At 43.6% G+C, this 20,132-nt stretch overlaps 1 protein-coding gene across 3 annotated transcripts in view; it reads left to right on the top strand.

Moving 5' to 3' along the window:
- The first annotated feature begins 39 nt into the window (after positions 1 to 39).
- Positions 40 to 20,132, top strand: part of LOC134095185 (carbohydrate sulfotransferase 8-like) — a 172,236-nt gene continuing 152,143 nt past the window's right edge. Inside the window, exon 1 of one of the 3 annotated variants that reach the window (XM_062548593.1) lies at positions 40 to 630. Coding sequence is in view for 2 of the 3 variants with exons in the window: in XM_062548592.1 (XP_062404576.1) it covers positions 19,392 to 19,450 (59 nt within the window). In the remaining variant the exon portion in view is untranslated. Of the gene's footprint in view, positions 631 to 19,132; positions 19,451 to 20,132 lie in introns of those variants that run through there. The other 2 variants (XM_062548592.1, XM_062548591.1) reach the window with 2 other exon arrangements.

Below are 20,132 nucleotides of genomic sequence, written 5' to 3' on the forward strand. Positions count from 1 at the left end.
ACGTGAAACCGATTCCCTGGCATTCGCTGGGCATCGAGTCGTGCTCAGGACGTGGACATAACCGCTCCCAGTTTCTCTGTTCGTTTGTTCCGCTCATCCGAATGATGCGCGACTTTCAGCAGAGTATCCATCGTTCTCGCTCCGTCTTCTTCCACTTCAGATGGTGCGTGCAAAACTAAGCGTGATAAGGAAGGGGTTCGTAGATAATTTGTTGAACGGTTTTCTACGACGTCGGAGATTCCGAAGTCTGTTTTTGCAGTGTTGCCTTGAGACATCGACAGCTTCTTGCGCCTCAGAGACTTTTAGGGATATAACGCAACGACATACCGGAGGGATGCGCAATTTTGCTGGCACTTAGACGGGTACACTTTCCCACCTGATTTACTGTACTGTCACAGCACTTCCTTTTATTCACCTGAGAATTCTACAAATCAACACAGACCGCGAGGCTTCAATATTAAGCTGAACATTTTTTAGTACTTGATGCACGGCGGTGATTTGTAAGCGCCCACTCCATGGTATGAAACCGACACATCCCTCACGGGTGCCGCTGATCTTTATCTAGCGGGACTTAGCTACGGAGACGCGAAGCTGATTAGACTCATCGGCACAGTTATTGTGTCTGGACAGGTGAGTGCTTTACTAGGCTACTACACTCTCACGTTGTGTGGATTATTTATTGAAGTCGCATGTCTTTAGAAACATGTCTCGCTGAGTGTGGTGTAGCCCTAATGTAGGCTATCAGCACTCTAAGATAGTTCTCACAGATAAGCTTGAATTGGATTGGATCTGTGAGAACGGTAATACGCTTGAGCTGGGTTGCTTATTGTCGGACTGTACCGTATGTTTTAGTGTTTTGTTAAACATTATTTAAGTCAGAAACGCATTATACGTCAACCTGCTTGTGAACTTTGGTGTAATAGGCATTATAAAGTGAAACAAGTTTGCGAGACTCAGTAAAAGTAACTTATAGTCCATTTGATAGCCTTCTTAAATTCAATATTAAGACTAGGCTAATGATCCAGAAACGGTGTATTGCTCAATGGGGACCTACTTTGCTAGCGACCAAGCTTAAGGACCGATATGTGCATACACTAAACCTTTTTCTGACTTCCACTAATGGTGTGGTGGCATACCTGACCTGTGGAATCGGATAGGATGAGGCAGTTGTATAGGATCTTTGTGGTTATCCACTTCCGTTGAATTATTGTGAGAGATTGGTTTGGAGATGTATGGGTTCCCCGTCCCCACATGTTACCCCACGAGTGCACCGATAAATTCGTATCTTGGACTTTTAACTCCTAATTAGCCTGCGATCTGATTTTAAACAGATGAGTGTAATTTTGTTTTATCAAAACCAACAGAAGACATTGCAAGGATATATGACAGCTGTGTGCCACATTTATTTTAAGAGCACATGATAGTTCTAATATTTGATATTATCTCGTCAGTGCCATCTTAAAATCGTTTTGCACTTTTGACACATGTTGGCTTTATGTGTGTGTGTGTGTGTGTGTGTGTGTGTGTGTGTGGCACACGCAAACACACTGAAAATATGTGTTATTCATATCTTTATTAAGACCATCAAAATACTGCTGTACTGAGTCATGGTTTGTCTTATAGACTGGTTGGCATTTGTTCCTGGGATCTGTAAGGAGTAGGCCCACTGTCACCCAGTGTATCCCAGACTCTATGGAGAACCTGAAGGCTATAACTTGTTTTTAAGGTGTTTTAAGGAATGATATTTGTAGTTTTAAACAGCTGATAATGGGAATTGTGAAAGAACGAGTGAGATGTGTGTCAAAGAATAGTACAAACATGAGCCAATTAATTTGCTCAACAAGACACACAAACGGTAACTCCTTCGATTGATAAATATTGGGTTGTCAGATCAGTGGATGCCGTTGTATAGGATTGTAACACCATTTTTGTATAATGAAGGTTGTCTGTGTCATTATTTTGCGCTTCGCATGCCCTCACCAGCAGCTTGTGGCTAGCTTGTAATAGCCCACAAACTAACAGGGACAAACACTTGATTCCCCACACTACTGTAGAGCAGACATGAAGGCTAATTTAAGTAGTTACTGTAGCTGTGTCAATGCCATATTGATCCCTTCATGGTCTACGTCACAGAACATTGTGCACACCTACTGTATTGGGGTCAGAAAACTTTTCATCCCACTGAATTGTGTGTGTGTGTGTGTGTGTGAATTGACTGAAACGTCAAGGAAACGTCAGGAAACATAATGCTTGTATTACGTGTAGACACTGGGCTTGTCAACCAGATAGCCGTATATGGCGGGCCAGTAGACGTCTACCCATTTTATTATTAGTTCAGACTCAGGCAGATGATCGGCATTAGCTACTGTAAGACTAATTTATTAAGGCACACTCTTGTAAAAAAAAGGGTTCTTGGTGTACTATATAGAACCATGCAGGCTAAAAATAACCCTGCTTTTTTCCCTTTGATGAACTTGATGAACAAACATGAAGCATGCTATAGAACCATTTTTGCCTCTATATAGCAAATTTTTTTTCTAAGAGTGTAGTTTGCAGTCCTGGGGTGACAATGAAAACCTTGACAGCTCAAAACGCCGGTCTGCGCGAGCACGCAACTACATGTAGGCTCTGGATGTTTACAAATATTGAAAGGGCTATACTGCTGTTGTTGATGGGTGGGGAGGTATGTTGACCTCGAGTTAACTTGTTGGCTTTATACAAAACAAATGGCTGCTTTATGTAGCATAATAATATTTGTAAAATGATTGCTTTTATACTGTAACACTGAACTACTACTGTAGTAGTCCCTGACTGTACTACAGGCCCAGAGAAATCTCGCACAGCATTGTTGTTCATGTTTACATTCTTCCATGGGCAGACACAAGGTCACTGCAAGGCTGCAATGCACCCCGACAAAACACTGTCATAGCCAGGTGTGTGGTAAAATAAGAGATGGGTAAACTACAGTATGAATTTTGCGATCATGGTAAGGTGGACTGCGCCATATGGTATCAGATTTAAAAAAAAAAAAAAGCTTTGTTTGATGATGATGGTGGACGTTATTATCCAATGTTTATAACAATACAGGTGGTATCAAATGGTTCCTACTGGACTAGCTGTAGCTAGGCAGATAAAAGGAAAATCATGCAAATAGTGATACAAGCACCACATTTTGGCACGATTGTTAAAAATCGCTAAATTGGCCACTGAAAAATTAAAGATGGCGGCCATATTTCAGGATGGCTACCAAAAATTGACCCGACATCCAGCCACTCACACACACACCACCACCCCATAAGCGCACCTATATACACACACACACACACAGACACACACAGACACACACTCACAAACACACTGCACTAGCATCAATTTACATCTATAAACACTTGCATACACACACACTCAAACACATGTGCACACACACACATACATCATGACAAATGTGTTTGTCCTTTAAAATCTCTATTTTAGCACGCTTTCACACCTGGCTCTTTGAATTGGAACGTGGAGTGTCACCCCCCAAAGATCGGTTTAATTGGAGGAGGTGGTCTCGGTTTCGGTAGAGAGAGTGAGAATATCCAAGATAAGAGATACAGTGAGGCTTAGTGTTGTCTAGCTCAAGATGCTTTGTGAACACCAAGCCAGGATTAGTAGTGACTAGGACAAACCAGGAGTAAGTAATTCAGGATATGTACACCTTCTTGACTTTCCTCTCCTCAAAATAACGCATGTGCCAGGGTGTTGCTTGCTGTCACTAGCAACACCAAGATTTTGATTAGTAACACCAAAGCAACATCAAGTTGGTTCGAGGTTTTTTGGGGTTTTTTTTAGTAATAAAGATTCGGAATAATTTTAGTTATGTTTGAATATGGTTATTGAATCAATGTTTTAATTCCTCCTGTCAGCGCTGCCAGTCGCAAGATTGCAAACCAGTGTGTTGCTAGCTTCTAGTCGGAAAACTGAGCTTGGCTGCATCAGATCAGAGACGGTTGAGCAACACCTGTTTGTATCATAGCAATAGCTTAGCTACACCAACAAAAATATACTGACGCCACCTACAGTAGCCTATGTTAAAAAGACAAAGTAAATAGTGTCATTCACACCAATTGCACAGTCTGTATTAAAAAGGAAGTTAAGTTTCTTTTTTGAATGAACAAATATGTAAAACAGACCAACTGCCAAAACACCAACTGAATGCACCTTTATGCACCCATGTTAGTGAAAAGAGCACCTCACTATAAAGAAAACACGTAGAGCAAGGCACTAATCAAGTAATTGCATGAAGATAAAAAAAAAAAAACATTTTTGAAAGCGGATCAATCTGTGACTGCTATCAATCAACTATACCACTACAATCTCTGTTTGATTATTTCTTGATTTCTTGGTTAGTTGTCCATTCCTGAACATCAAGCAAGAGACTTGTTACCGATAATATTTCTGATAATGTTTGTTGGTTAGTTCGGGTTTGGGCCTCAAACGCCTCCTTCTTCAATCAGTCAGGTTACTTATTTGCAGTTTACCTGCCTCAGTTGCAGCATCAGCATTACTCCGCTTGCAACCCACCACCTCTCACACCTTCAGTCTTCCATATAATAGTGAAAGAGTACAGGGGTGTATGGCGGAAGCCTCCTCGACTCCTGCCTGCGCAGTCGACTCCAGCATGACTCCAAGAAGCACTTCAGCACCCTGGCCAGAGGCGTCATCAAACATGCTCTTTTATTATGCTATTTGTCTATTATGCTATTTTCCTTTGTGCAAATTCCGGAAGATGAACTATAGTGAATTATCATCTGTGCTCACTAGTAGTACCTTCCTGTTTGCTTGCATTGAGGTGATACATCAGACTCCCACACCAGATTCCTTACTGCAGAAATCGCAAAGAACATGCTGCTGTCAACAGTTCCATCTGGGCATGTTCCATTCACTAGACTAGACCAAGCAGCGCTTTATCATCAGCTTCCTTCAGTCACTGTAGCCAGAACTGAACTGGGTCAAAGGTCACTACGGAATGTGATTAATCAGCATTATTATTGTTATTCTTTTTTTTTAACGAGGGTGGGAGGAGCATGATGATGCTAGTTCAGCAGGGATAGAAGGTGGCCTGGGGTGAGGAACAGAGCAAAAACTGGCTGTTGAGAAGTGTCATACTGTAGCTTATAGGATACATATTGTTTACATTGAGCCATGGTAATATAGCTACACAAAGTCAAGTCAAGTTTATTTATATATGCATTGAGGTCATTCAATGTGCTTTACTTAAACACAAGCGAACACGATTAGCTAAAAAAAAGCATAGAAGGGCAATACTCAAAGAATAGTTTCAAATTCTAAAAAAGAAAACATAAAACACACAATGTAATAGTACATAAAAAGCATAAAAGGACAATAGTTTAGAAGTGGTTAAAAAGTAATAAAGCACATTCAAAACAACATAGAATTATTATACCAGTCAAGCACCCAATGAACAGCAGTTCTCTATGGAGATTCTTGAAGTAGTCCCAAACTACGCAAGAGCACACATACAGTATATTTCCTTTCAGGGAAATATTCAGGCCAAAATTCCCAACCACAGGCCTCAATAGTCCCCCTCGTGGAGTATTAACACCCTAATGCTTAACACTCAGAGATTCAGAGAAAGAAAGGCAAATAGACTAGACAGGTAGATGTTTTGCATGCCCAACGTTTTTGAATAACGGCTAAGCTTTGAAGGTAGGCGATACAATGCTGACATAGATATCATTGCCTAATATACTGCTTTCAATAAGTTGATGCGAGTGTGCTCTAATAGTGAGATGGATAGGACATTCAGGGGATCACACCCAACACACTGACGGACTATGTGAAGTTTTGGGCTGATATTTCTGCTCTCATTAAATTTGCACTCTGCTTCACAATAAATACGTTTTGCAGATTGAAAATGGCCTGAGGGAGGATGATGGAAAGGAGATAGCAAAAAAAAAAAAAACCAACACAAGAGAATTCTTGGATGGCATGGCAATGAAGAGCATCAGGCACTGCAGGCAGAGGTGCAACAGAAATGTGGAACATTTGAGATGTTAAAACATTCTGAGCCCGACTGCTTTGCAGCCGTAAAATGATGGGTGAGGGATTAACAAGTATGAAGGAAGAATGGCTTCATATACTTTGTACATGGAACGTACAGTATACTTTCTAAAAAGTCTACCACTCCAATGGGTTCAAAGAAGGTCCTCATGATTTCATGGCACGAGAATGCGTCGTCATCATCAGTTGCTGGTGCATGCACACTCTCTCTCTCTCTCTCTCTCTCTCTCTTGCTCACTCGCTCGCACACACACACACACACACACACACACACACACACACACACACACATAGCCGTGATTTGTTTGGTACAGATTGTGCTCGAAGACTCTGTGCCTACACTGGAGGCCCCCGTGCCTGCGTTGGCATAGCACCAGCCAAGGCAGGACATGGCACTCCAGATGGCTGTGGAGGGTACGTCAGTTCCACGGAACTGAGGATGAGAGGTGTCCAAGGCCAGCTGGGAGCAGAGGATGTGTGTGTGTGTGTGTGTGTGTGTGTGTGTGTGTGCGCGCGCACACATTTGTGTGCATGTACATTATGTGTCTGCAGAAGAAATAGGGAGCGATAAGTACATTACATTGTACGTTTTATTTTGTGTGTGTGTGTGAGAGATTGTGTGTGTGTGCATGATGCTTGTAATCAAAACTGTGTATCATTGATATGCATATCATCATGTCTATATGTGTGTGGGTGAGTGTGCATAGTGTTTTTTTTTCACCTTGTATTTCCTCGACCTCTTTATCTCTGAGCTGTCATGGTGCAGATTTGGATGATGTACTTCTATGTTCTTCAGTGACTCGGCTTGGATACGTTTATAAAATAACCAAGAGAGGCAGAGGAAGGAATTATGTAAAGGAGAATGCACTCTGAATTACAATCGAGTTATATTTACAACCTATGAAATTCTAATATTCAACATGAAACCAGTATTGCATGTAAGAGACAGGTTTCCATAATGACTTTTTCAGCAGATTTCTGTGCAGGAAGACAGCTGTCCTGGTGTAGATATTTGCATTTAATAAATATATTTGTCAAGCTGTTGTTGCATTAAGGATAAATCTCTTCATGTTCATTATTAACCACCAAAGATACAGAGTTGGATATTGGAGATTACTGCAAAAGTAAAGAACTAAGTTGCCATTTTAAACTTTTTCCAAGTTGTCCAGCTATGTAGACCTTACTAAACAGTTTTTTGTAGCTTAGAATAATGATTCCTCACTTCTGCATTCACTTTGTGGCCCTCTATCGGCTACAGTATAACTGCACTATGATCGGGTTGCGGATCTGAAGTTCGATGGGGAAAAAAATTCAAATTCAACTTCTTCGATGTTGCAATAAATCATACTTTCATAAATTCATGCAACATACTCTACCTTGTCTGCGGACATCATTATTTTGCCAAGGGCGATGCTTGATAAACAAATAGCGTGCGTGGGACATAGGAAACGTGCTTTAGGGTTTTATAAATTGCAATTTGCATGTTATGTGAACTGTTTTTCAACGAGGGGGAAGAGAGGCAGTTCCTGGGGTTAGTGACATGCAAATATTCCACTAGTAACCAGTAGATCAGGCTTCCGGACATTTCAGAGCAGTAGAAAAATCAGCGTGGTGACACTCCTATAAGAGGCCGTGGAAAAAGATGACCGCACATTTCCACTTTTTTTTTTACACTGTTTTACTTTACTCGAGTTGCTTAGCTCGAACAGTTAGAGCCTCCAGGCAGCTACAGTGCTACACTCTGGGGGCCTGTTCATGAGCCCCTATGGGTCATCACTCTCCCCCAAAGAGTCCTTAGGATTAGAATGGTAGACTGCACCTCTTACAAAAGTGCTATGTCACAGTGCGCTTCATGCAGGCAAGGATGCAATGTTTGGTTAATGGGACGAGACATTAGTTTTCCAAACGAAATGGCGGCGACTGGAGAGGTTAAGCTTCTCTCAAGGCTTAGCAGCCACGTCCAGTCAAGAGAAACCTCCTGACAATAAAGGGCAGTGAACTTGGCAACAAACAGCCAGCAGCCACAAGGAGATAACCACGCCTCGTCACCTCGGGTTGGAAACCACAGCGCCGGCAGGTGGGTGGGTGGGGTGTGTGAGTTGGAAAGGAGACGGAGAACGTCACGGGAGAGAAGTGGAGTGAGAAATATAAAGGTGGAGGATGAGAGGAGTGGTCACGGAGAGCGGGGTGGAAGAGAGATGAGGAGAAATGGACGGTTAGACGGTTTTTTTTTATTCCCCTCTCTGTTTTGACCTCTCTGCATTGTAATATAGTCGGAAGGAGTGAAGGGGAATCAGAGAAGGGATTAAGAGTGAGGTGGGGGGGGGGGTGCTATGGCACAACAGGCTATACAGCAACCCACCCATACCATGTACGGGTCCAAGTGCCCATGGGGACCCAGGTTCGAATTCAACCTGCGGCCATATCCCGTTCCCACTCCATCTCTCCCTCCACCACTCACCTCCTGCCAGTCTTCATTATCCTATCCAAATAAAGGTAAAAAGCCCAAGAAATAGTGAGAGAGAGAGGCAGAACAAGACAGTTAACAAGACAGAGATAGGGAAAAGGAAACAAGGATAGGAAGAGAGAGACAGAGAGAATGGCATGATCGCAGTTAGAGAGAAATGCACAGAGAAGAGGGAGCACCCGTGCTATGCTATTTTCATTACGCCCCATACACTCTGAGAGGAATGAGTGTATCATCAGCTTTCTGATCACAATGAATTATTCCTCCAGCAGATATAAATATGCATCATGTCTCCAACACTCGGGGGCATTCTTTCAGGCCAGGAATCGCGCTGCTCCCTGTACACTAAGTGCTGTGTGTGCGCACGGTCACCCAGATCTCTCCGGAAACCGCTCAGCTGCGCTCAATGTGGCACAGGGAACAATGGCCACTGTGTGTGTGTGTGTGTGTGTGTGTGTGTGTGTGTGTGTGTGTGTGTGTGTGTGTGTGTGTGTGTGTGTGTGTGTGTGTTGAGTCTGGTCAATAGGCAGTCTGGGATATCTCTGGTTATCAAAGTTTTTTAACGCTGTACTTCTCAAAAGACCCACACTGGTTCTGGGATGCTGACAGTTCATTGTGAGTAGGAGTTTCCATCTGGGACAGCTCAAGGTTATAACCAAACCAGCCATAACAAATGGAACATGTAATCTATGCACCGTTTCTTGAGAGGTGGCTGACTGTTACTATGCCTATTAGAATTATGTCAAATCTATTTTTTTTTTTATGTCAGAATGAATCAGTTATTATATCCCATAAAAGATAACAGCTCCCTATTGAATATGAGATACTGGCATCTTTCACTCACAGCTAATGAAAAAGAAGTTCACCAGACCCAAATGTGGAGCAAAGACAGATGTGAGACAGACAGACAGACAGACAGAGAGGGAGGGAGAGGCCAAATTCAGAGTGAGTAGTGATGAGATAGCAAGAGCAGGCTGGCCTGAAGGAGTATAGTCACAGTGGGGTGTGAGGGTCACATCTGCATCATTCTCCAGGGCAGGAGCTCCTTTCCAGGTGCTACAAAGTGTGACCTTCATGACCTCCTTCACATCCTCCCCAATACTACAGCACTATATTATCTCTATGTAAGTCATGTATGAAGCCTATTCTAACACTGAAGAGCAGAGGTGCGCATGGTGGAGAGTACAGCATAAACAATGACTACTCTGAAGAAAGCCCACAGTTTTAATATAGTGTAAGTAGGAGTAGGTAGCTAGTCACTGCTTGAGCATCTCTCTCTCTCTCTCTCTCTCTCTCTCTCTCTCTCTCTCCCCCCCCCTCTCCCCCCCCTCTCTTGCTTTAGTCTCTTTTATTGCATGACCCTCCCAATGCACAGTATATATAAGTCCGAAGAGCCAAACTTGTCATTTTAAACTTCTGCAGCAGTCGGGACTTTATAGCCAAGTGTAGTACATATGCCACATAATGTGTAGTAGAGTATTTGTCAGAGCATTCATTCATTCATTCATTCATTCATTCATTAGCTCAATTTGCAGGCTGCCTCATCTTTGTTTCGGTTTAAGCCATGCCTATGTTCCTGAGGGTGCCCTTGGTTCTCGGGCACTATCTCTTCAGGTAAATGCCATTGGTCCATCGCTGTCTCATAAGGACAAAAGGTCACCTGTTAATTATTCATCTGGGATGTCAGACAATCCTCACGAGGCGGTTATTTAGAGAGGGAGATCCCCTGAATTATGCATGCAGAGCAGATTCTCTTACCACCCCTATAAAAAGGCAAACGTGCGAGTGGGCGTTTTTATTTTCCCTCGCTTGCTCCCGTCTCCATTTCCGCCCGGGCCCCTCTGTCATCCAAAAATACGCCTGTCTGTCGTTCCTTGGCTGCAACCGGCACCCACCTTCCCTTTGATGCCCGCCTGGATGCCATTACTCTCTTCCCCTTCCTCTTCCTCCAACACTGCTGTCACGTCAGCCTGTATTGCCATGCCACATATTAGACATTCGACTCTTCCTGTCGTCCATACATTATGATATGAATTTGATTACCTTCCAGCCTTACATGTCCGTCTCACCTGTTATAACCAGTCTCCTATTTCGCCGTATAGGCCTGTGTACCGGTCATCTGCTCCTTCTGTTGCTTACACTCTTTCCCAGCTTACACTGGTCACCTGTACTCACTGACCACCATCCGTGTCTGATTATCTTAGCATCTTGAGTCTCTCATGCATAGCTAGCCTGGCTCTACGTACGTCTGACTGCTGGAACTCTCCCCTATGTTTCCATACTTTTCTTTCAGCGCGTTCACACTGTCTACGTCCGTCGACGGATCTCGGAATGCCTGTCTGCCGGATGTATATTTGCATACACGCTAGCTGATTGGCTGACGGATCCGTTGCTGCCTGAAAAGTCGAACATTTCTCAACTGTTTTGACGGAGGCAGCGGAGCTGAAGGAACGGACGGACCCACAATTCATTTCGAGTCCGCCCCATGCAAAGTCAATGAGATCCGTTGACGGACGTGGACAGTGTGAACGCCGTGTTAAACATCACCCTGGGTCCTTCACTTGAGGAACCTGATTTCTGGGGCCGGCCCTCTCAAGGCGTTTTTTCACCAAGAACGAACCTGGTGTTGAACTGGTGCTGTTCAGAATTCTTTGAACCGTGGTGCTATCTAGTGAACCAGCCTGCATTTACACCAGTTCTGAACAGAACCAAGGATGTGTCATCAACAATGGGTGGTGCATGCAAAATCAAAAGTTAATGAGATGCATAAACGGGAGAATGATATGACCAGTTGTCCCATAAAAACGGCAGAAACTAGCTGTTTAAAATGCTAGTCAACGTCTGCAGTGTAATGCTAGTTGAATCGTTTTGTTTACTCATGGCAACAGTTGATATGGACGGAAAACTCATGCTTTTAGCCTTCTTCCCTCTGAAAGACGCAATGACACGCCCACTCCGGTTCGCAGGAAAAAACAACTATTTTTTGGTTCAACTTCCAAACCAAGGTGCCACGTTCCGAACCGGCTTTTGTTTGGTGAAAACGCGACGAACGGTTCAAATGTTGGTTCGCGAACGGGAACGGAGCCGGTTCTCTGTCGGTGAAAAAAGGCCTTCAGTGGCACTAAAGCAGCTTTTGTGACATTTAAGGGTTTTTGTTTGGCATTAAAGAAGGTAAAGAAAGAGGATATGAATGCTAAGAATGTGAAGAACGATGTAATTTGAGGCATTGCCGTGGGAGGATTAGCCAAGAGGCAACCTGGGAAAATTCACGAGAGTCTGGTCTGTATATGTGTGTGTGTGTGTGTGTGTGTGTGTGTGCGTGCTGATGCACCACTGCTTTTGAGACTGTTTGGGGGGTTAACAGTGGAAAGGTGCTGTGCTCAGTCTGAGATGCTGTCTGGCAGCAGTTTTTTGGATATCAAAAGGGAAGAACATGTACAGTATGTTTGGGCATCTCGGCGTACAGCATATCTGTGTGAACAGGAACAAGTTCCCTGATGGAAAGAGTTCACCTCAAATACATCTCGTAGAGATGACAAGGCAACTGACTTGCACTGATGACAAGACATGTGTCTCTTGTCTTGAAAATAACAATAACAAAAGGAGCATGTGGAAGGAGAACAACAGCGACTTTAGCACTGTGACCGTTTGGAATGAAAATCACAGAACAAACGTCTTGGCAACAGAGTGAAAGAACGGCAAGCAAACACTCCCATTCAGCAAGATGCTCTCCAGGTTTTGCCTTGAGATCCGCTGAATGGTCTTTGCCATTCTGCTTGCGTGGGCCTGACATTAAGTACATTTCGAGACACTTTAGATTGCACCTGGTCAGAGGGACCTTTCTTCCTCCGCTTGACCTTCATTTGTCTGGCTCCTGAGCAGAAGTGATGGGTAGTGGGCAGATTTGATCAGGGTGTCTCTCAGCGCAATCCCCTCTTTGGAGGGTCTTGCATCAAAGCGCACCGCGCACAGTCTCATCACTCAAGGACCTGGGCGTCTCATAACAGCCTGGCATGGACATGGGCACGGGCATGGTTGGCAGGGCAGCTTGCCACCGCACACTGGCACCAGGGGGAATGGCACTGGGCCCTAAGGAGGGAGATGGGCTCCGCTGGTCCCTGTGACAGATAAAAAGCTGGTACCTGTGCCGCTGTTTGTGTGTGAAGCCAGGACTGAGTGCCAGCAAGGATGAGTGGTTAGTCAGAGCAACAGGATTAGACCAGAGTTAATTAAAGACTCCATCCAACATGCCAAGTACTGACAACCGGTGCAGACTGGTAGTGGTAAAGCAATAACTTCAACTTTGACTGGAAAACGGTATGTAGTAATCAAATAGGAATACAGTATGATAAGTGTTATCAAACTACATTTTACTCTAGCTTACATTTGTGTGTGTGTATGTGGGTGTATACAGTATGTGTTTATTTCACAAGATAATTTTTTCTCAAATAATCAGGAGTGAATTCAGCAGAAAAGATTCATGAGGTTAGCCACATGGTTTATCTTCTTAATGAAGGTTCTGATTTGTTTAAAAGTTCAAACTTTGGAAACAGACGCCTCAAGTCTATTTATTTTTTTTTAAAAAAGTCTTTATTTCAGTACCCAACAAAGGGCCTCCAGAAGAAAAAAATTGACCCTGAAACAAATGTTTTCAATTAACACAATGCTAATTAATAATTGATAGACAAAGAGTGGGGGCTGCGGGGTATGTTAATGAAACAAAACTCAACTCTTGAATGCATTCGATTTTTTTTTCTCTCAACATAATTGCCCAAGAACAAAAACTGGGGATGACGGATATGCTCATTCAATCTGCAGCTTCATTGCACTGACTGCTTCACTGCCAGTCATTGCCAGTTATTGCCCCCCCCGCCTCTCCCCCCCCCCAACACACACACACACACACCACTCCCGAACACCTGCAGGCCCCAGATAGCAACAAGCTGCAGAACTCATTTGACCCAAAACTGGGCCTGAACCGGCCCAAAAGCGACTCAGACTCAAGCCAGTGATCTTGCCGCACTTCCAGCGGACTGGAAAACACTCATCCAGGGAGACAAAAAAAGACACAGCAATTCTGTCAAGGGATGTGAAAGGAAATTTAGGGACAAGGATGTACTGTACGCTGGAGCTGCTTTATGGCAAGCTACCAGAGGTCACTCTGACACATGGGGACACTGACTCTACTATAGGGCCTCCAATGAATTCAAATGGGAGTTATGCTCTTCTGAAGGATGCCGGCTTTGAATGTCAAGGGCACGAGCAAAAAACATTACATTTTCATCAGAGGGGGAAGTGATAGGCTTTTTTACGCCCATTGTCTCGGTCCGACAAGCTTTCTCTTTTTGAGAGATTCAGTGTCGTAGAATGGTAAGCACAGGCATTTCAGGTCATTTAAATCACGAATTCATCAATTTCTCCTGGAGACAAAGGCATTTACTGTAAAACAACAAGACAAGCATATGTGTCTGTCGTGAGTGGCAGAGGTTGAGTTTTTTCTGAGATCACGTTTAATTATTTATTTCTAAAAAAGTCATTGTGATTCTGATGAACAAACACCACCATCCCACCACACGGCAGGTATGTCACACTACACCGTTCCTTTCACAAAGCAATCTGTTTTTTCTGAGGCGCTCGCCATCGTCGCATGTCATCACTTCAAGCAGCACAGGTTGTTTGCCTCATGCCGTTAGGAGTGCAAAAAAGTGACAGGCTCATTTTCCTGGCATGGCTTCAAGCCAAAGGAGAGGTTTTTGAAAATCACAGCTTATCCATGTCTCTGATGAGGGCAATATCAGTGTGCGGCTTACACAACCCCGCCAAAGCACAAAAGAGCAACTGTGATGGAAATGTTTTGTGGTGTGACCAGCATGTCGGCATACAAAGATGGCCTCATATGAGGTTTGTGAAGCAAGCTAAGTGCACAGGTGTGTTTTCAATCTGGTGCTTTCGGCAAACACTTTTAAAAATCGCCTTTGTACCGTAACCTTGTCAGCAATCCAATAACATCCACTTAAGTAGACGTGCAGTTTAACAGGGAGTCTATAGCATACTGTTCCACCGGGGGTCTGACATTCATATTTAATGGAAATTGTTATTAAGATTGAGTATTAAGTGCTGGAGTTGAACTGCTGGGCTTAGAGCCTGTCAAAGCTTTCCAGATTTTCCCCAGATATAACACACACACACACACACAGTGTGAGTTTCTGGCAGGTTCTCATTCACATACATAAATACATACATTTTCACTATAGTATTCTTCCTAGAAATTTGACATATATGAAAGCACCATGCATTTACTCTTAAGCATAGACATGTCTGCTCAAAATCTCTCTAGCTCTACATTCCCGTTCACTACGCACACAGGCTTCTCTCTCTCTCTCTCTCTCTTTCTCTCTCCCCACCTCTTCACCTCTGTCTCTGGCACATACACTCACACAAAGAAACCCATTATTATTATCCCTGACTGTTAAGCAGTCATTACATTATGGTATCATCAGTGATGTGAATCGCTAAGCTGATTTGAGTGTCATCTATGCATTCTAATGAATATCCCACATGCATAAAAGCAGTACTACAGATAGAGTAGAGAATGCATACCAAGAGAACGGCACTGACAGGAATATGATGAAGGGTGCCAAATCATGCCCTCCCCTCTCTCACACACACACACACACTCACACACACACACACACACACAGACGAACACACTCCCAAATCACACACACACATCATGCTTTCTCAGACAATTTCGACATCTCTGTTCCATCTGAACATCTCTTGAGAGATATACAGTACGTGTGCTTGTGGAAATGCATGCATTTTTAAGGAACAGGGAGTCTTTGTGTGTGTGTGTGTGTTTGTGTGTGAGAGAGTGTGTGTGTGTGTGTGTGTGTGTGTGTGTGTGTGTGTGTGTGTGTGTGTGTGTGTGTGTGTGTGTGTGCGTGTGGCTGTGTTTGGGTGCTGGCTCTCCTTCCCAGGATGCTGCCATTGACACTTACAGAGAGCGGACGTGACACGGCATCCAGCCGTGCCTCCAATCTGACCCTCCTTCGCCTCGGTCCGGCTCTCACTCCTCGCGCCCATTCTTGTCAAAGACGCGGCCGGTGAAGGTCAAACCGGATGTCGGCCTGCATTTCTGAGGAGCCGTGCTCGTGCGGTCTGCACACGCCCACAGGGGGAGCTGAGCGGCAGTTGTGTTTTTGCGCTTCAGCTGAGGTCATCCAGCCTGAAAGCGAAATCAGCACCAGAGTGGGATCACAGTAGAAAGGCAGTTCGGTAAAGCTCTTGGAAGCTTGGAGAGATGAGTGTTTTAGAAATAGCCGTTTCTAGATTTTTTTTTATTTTTTTTTTAACCAAAAGCCTTGTGCTCTGCTCCCACTATAATGGAAGCTTTAACATTTAAGTTCTTCCAGGAAGACTCTAGACTCCTTTGACTTGATGTCATGCATGCCGAGTTGAACACATTGCATGCTGGGGGAAAACGCTGTTCGACTGACTCCTGCGGGACAGGAAGTCACCATGATGTAACCATGTCACCTGCAAAAAGATTGCCTGAATTCAGTTTGTGCAGTTGCTCACCAGAACCCATCCTCATGACGTCAATGCATCTCTCTGATTGGCTGGAATCTCCCGTGACGAAAATTACAAGTTTCCTGTGCTGCCTCTTTATGTTAGTCTGGCTATCACCACTAAGCTCAATCTTTTAAGATTGAACATTAGGGGAGGCTGTGCTTTGTTTCTACTGCACCAGAGGTGCGTGATCAATCGGTATCGTTCAAATGACTCTGTACACTTGGATAGTCCTTCAACCAATCAGACCAACGATCCGGTGCGTCTTTTGGATGCAGCTCATTGGAGCCAAAGGTTCTGGCAGGGAACAGAGGAGATAGATGTGACAGTTTCCAGCCTGAGCTGCCTGGCAAAATCCAGATACGCTGGAAGTTCAGGCAGGGTTCACTCAGCCTATCTTTATGTTGGAATGTGCAAAAATGTACTAAAATCAAAGGGATAGCTTACATGTGATTTCTGCAACAGTGGTACTGAGAACTCTTTGATATTCTGTTATTTTATGCTGAGTAGACCGATAACACACATGTGCAAATAACGCTCAACACTGAAATGATGTGCTATAATGCTGTTCTGTGAAATGTATGCTAACAACGGTTTATTTTATTATAACATCACAATTTATTTTGCCGGTCATCATGTTCATTTTAAAGAATAGGAAAGACATTTAAGCTGTATTCAATGAAAAATCTTCTGTGAAATACTGTATCCCTTGAGTCATGTCGGGTAGACTGCTGCCGGTGTGCCTGGAGAAGTCTGCCGTCTTTTCCAGCTCCTCTTGGCTGACCCTGGCAGATCTCGTTGACCTATGAAGTCAAACGCAGTCAGGCGCAATCTGAATGAGCATTCTAACGTTGCATTGTTCATTTGTTCACCCAGTGCACTTCACCTACTACACCTATCTTTAAAGGGATATTCCGCCATTTTTGGAAATACGCTCATTTTCCACCTCCCCTCGAGCAAAACAATCGATATTTACCTTGCTCCCGTTCATCCAGCCATTCTGTGAGTCTGGCGATACAACTTTTAGCTTCAGCCTAGCATAGATCATTGAATCGGATTAGACCATTAGCTTCTCGCCTGCTAGCTTCATGTTTAAAAGTGACTAAGATTTCTGATAATTTTCCCATTTAAAACGTGTCTCCTCTCAAGTTAGAAAGTGCAATAAGACCAACTGAAAATGAAACCTGGCGTTTTTCTAGGCTGATTTGACATGGAACTACACTCTCATCTGGCGTAATAATCAAGGCAACTTGCAAACGTACCATAGGCGCAGTGATATCGTACGCAGCATCTGAAAATAGTCCCCATAGACATCAAGCAATAGTAGTGCCAGTAGCTGCAAGTTGCCTTGATTATTACGCCAGATGAGAATGTAGTTCCATATCAAATCAGCCTAGAAAAACGGCAGGGTTCATTTTCAGTTGGTCTTATTGCACTTTCTAACTTGAGAGGACACACATTTTAAATGGGAAAATTACCAGAAATATTAGTCACTTTTAAACATGAAGCTAGCAGGCGAGAAGCTAATGGTCTAATCCGATTCAATGATCTATGCTAGTCTGAAGCTAAAAGTTGTATCGCCAGACTCACAGAATGGCTGGATGAACGGGAACAAGGTAAATATCGATTGTTTTGCTCGAGGGAAGGTGGAAAATGAGCGTATTTCCACAAATGGCGGAATATCCCTTTAAAATAAAAAATGTTTGCTATGGACAAAGGCATCTGCCAAATAGTCATAACCATAACCATAACCATACCAAAATTGTTGTCCTACTGCTTAAAGATCCCAGCAGCTGATCATTGATGTTTACAGTAAACACATGCCTATTTTTGGAGAACAGAAGACATGATCTGATGTTCTCCTGTGGTGATGGGTCATTGCCAGCATGGGGGTAGATCCACACACGTGTTAAAACACATTCATTCCAAACCCAACCGGTGTTTTGCCACTCCGACTTGCACACTATCGCAGAGAGACAGGGGCGAAGCAGTGGCAGAAACCTGTATGGTATGCAGGAACACGCCTTGATGTTGCTCCAAATAATTCATTGGAGAAGACTCTCACAGACGTCAGGGGAGTCTGACGTCTTTCACTGCATATAAATTCTTAATGGTCACTCTCAGCCATTCGGTTTTTTTTTTTTCTGTGGGTGAGAATGCTGTTTTAAAGTCTGAGCTCAGACTTCCTCCCTTTTTTTCCCTCAAGGTTGTCAGGCCTCTTGCTTTCTGGGTCGAAAATAACAAATCCTTACTGAATCACTGGTTAAATTCTCTTGTGTCCAAGCAGAACTTGCAAATAGTACCCACTTGTGTTTTGGATTGACGAGTCCCATTAGTGTTTGGCCGTAAAGAGAGTACCAAATGGGTGAAATAATGGAGGCTTCATGTTAGAGAGTGTTTCTAAAACAAAGGAGAGCGAGCAGCAGACATGGACACAGAGGGCATTACCCCCACCAGAGCTGTGTTTGTGTGCATAGAGTGGCCGGGCAGCCATATCGTCACTTAGTCTACTGACAGAACGAATGCATGATGGCTTTTACCAATTATATGATATCATTTGGGCTTTGTGTGCTATCAGGAATGAGAGTTTGGCTTGTACTGTGTTGCTTGTGGCCTTTTAGGTAAATTGTATATGTGCTTATGGATGTGGTTGTGTAGAGGACCTAAAGTCTATTAAGCCTTTTGATTAGTTTGATCTACATATTCTGTGTTGCTGTTGTAGTGGTGGTAATGGTGACTGCAACACCACAAATAAGTACAAAACAAAAGTCGGCCTCTTTCCAGGCCATTCAGATTACATAGAACTAGCAGTCAAACAAACAAACAAACAAACAAACAAAAGCATTCATAACTTACCACCCACTAATTTCCCAAAACATGCTTGTTAGTATGAGGAAGTAACTCCTGACATGAACTTGCTGGTGTGGTTGTTTTCCTTATCTGTCAAGTTCGTGAACTTGCCCACGTAGTCTTTAGCCATCCTTGACAGTCGGTGCTCTCCCTGCCCGTATCACCGGTCTCGATCACTCCTCACACTTCCTTGTCCTCTCAGACGCTGATCCATGATAGGTGATCAGCACTCCACTCATATGCTGGTCTGTGTGTGCAGAGTGGCGCCGGCTGGGCAACATCTTGAAGAACTGTCTCGTACGATAGGGACACACGGCGGAGGAATTTGAGTTCAAAGCCAGACCCCTCGGTCAAGGAATAATGAGATACAGTCAAAGGGGTCTGATTGCCATAGGGTTGATCTGAGACAAAAAAGGGTTGATTTTCATATAAAGACATGAAAGAGAAAGAGAGAGAAGGAGAGTATCAAGTCAACAGTCATGGATACAAAGAAGGGTGAGTAGAGAAAGCTCTAATTCTTTTTTTTGTTCTGACAACCTCATTGGTCCTCAATTTCCACAGCTTTCATTGCTGTCCAAAGCCCTTAGTGCATGTTCAAGAGTATGGACTGTGCTCATCAAGAGAAGCATTAACCTCAATCCTGTGCCATAACCACACGCAGGAAATCAATTAAATGTAAAGAGGAGATGAAATTCTCAATAATGTATTTGATTATCCGTACGCCGACTACCGTTATCAAACGCGCAATATGGCTCCAGCTGAAACAGTCATGCACAATTCCCTCTGCACTAAAAACGCAGTCATTACCGTAATGAACTCTGCATAATCCCACTGTCCCAGCAGAGCTACATATTGACCCAAGCGACTCAGCCTTCATTTGTTGACAAACTCAGGAATAGAACAACTCTGACATGACACATTCCAACACATGTTCTGAGCTGCGGTTGAAACTGTGTGATTGTGTATTATAGTGTGCATTATACTGAATGTACAAGACATAATTATTTCATTAATGGTCAATAGTAATAGTTCAGTTTTTAGTTACGCATTTTTAAGTGTACTATACACAATATAGAGCTGTATGAGCAAGAATATGACACTCACTGTGTCTTACTGTGTTTGGCTCCACGACTTGGAAGTAGAGCTGAGGACAGAGAGAAAGAGTGATGCAGTGAAA

Source organism: Sardina pilchardus, chromosome 11 (assembly GCF_963854185.1).
Source record: "Sardina pilchardus chromosome 11, fSarPil1.1, whole genome shotgun sequence".
Taxonomy (NCBI): domain Eukaryota; kingdom Metazoa; phylum Chordata; class Actinopteri; order Clupeiformes; family Clupeidae; genus Sardina; species Sardina pilchardus.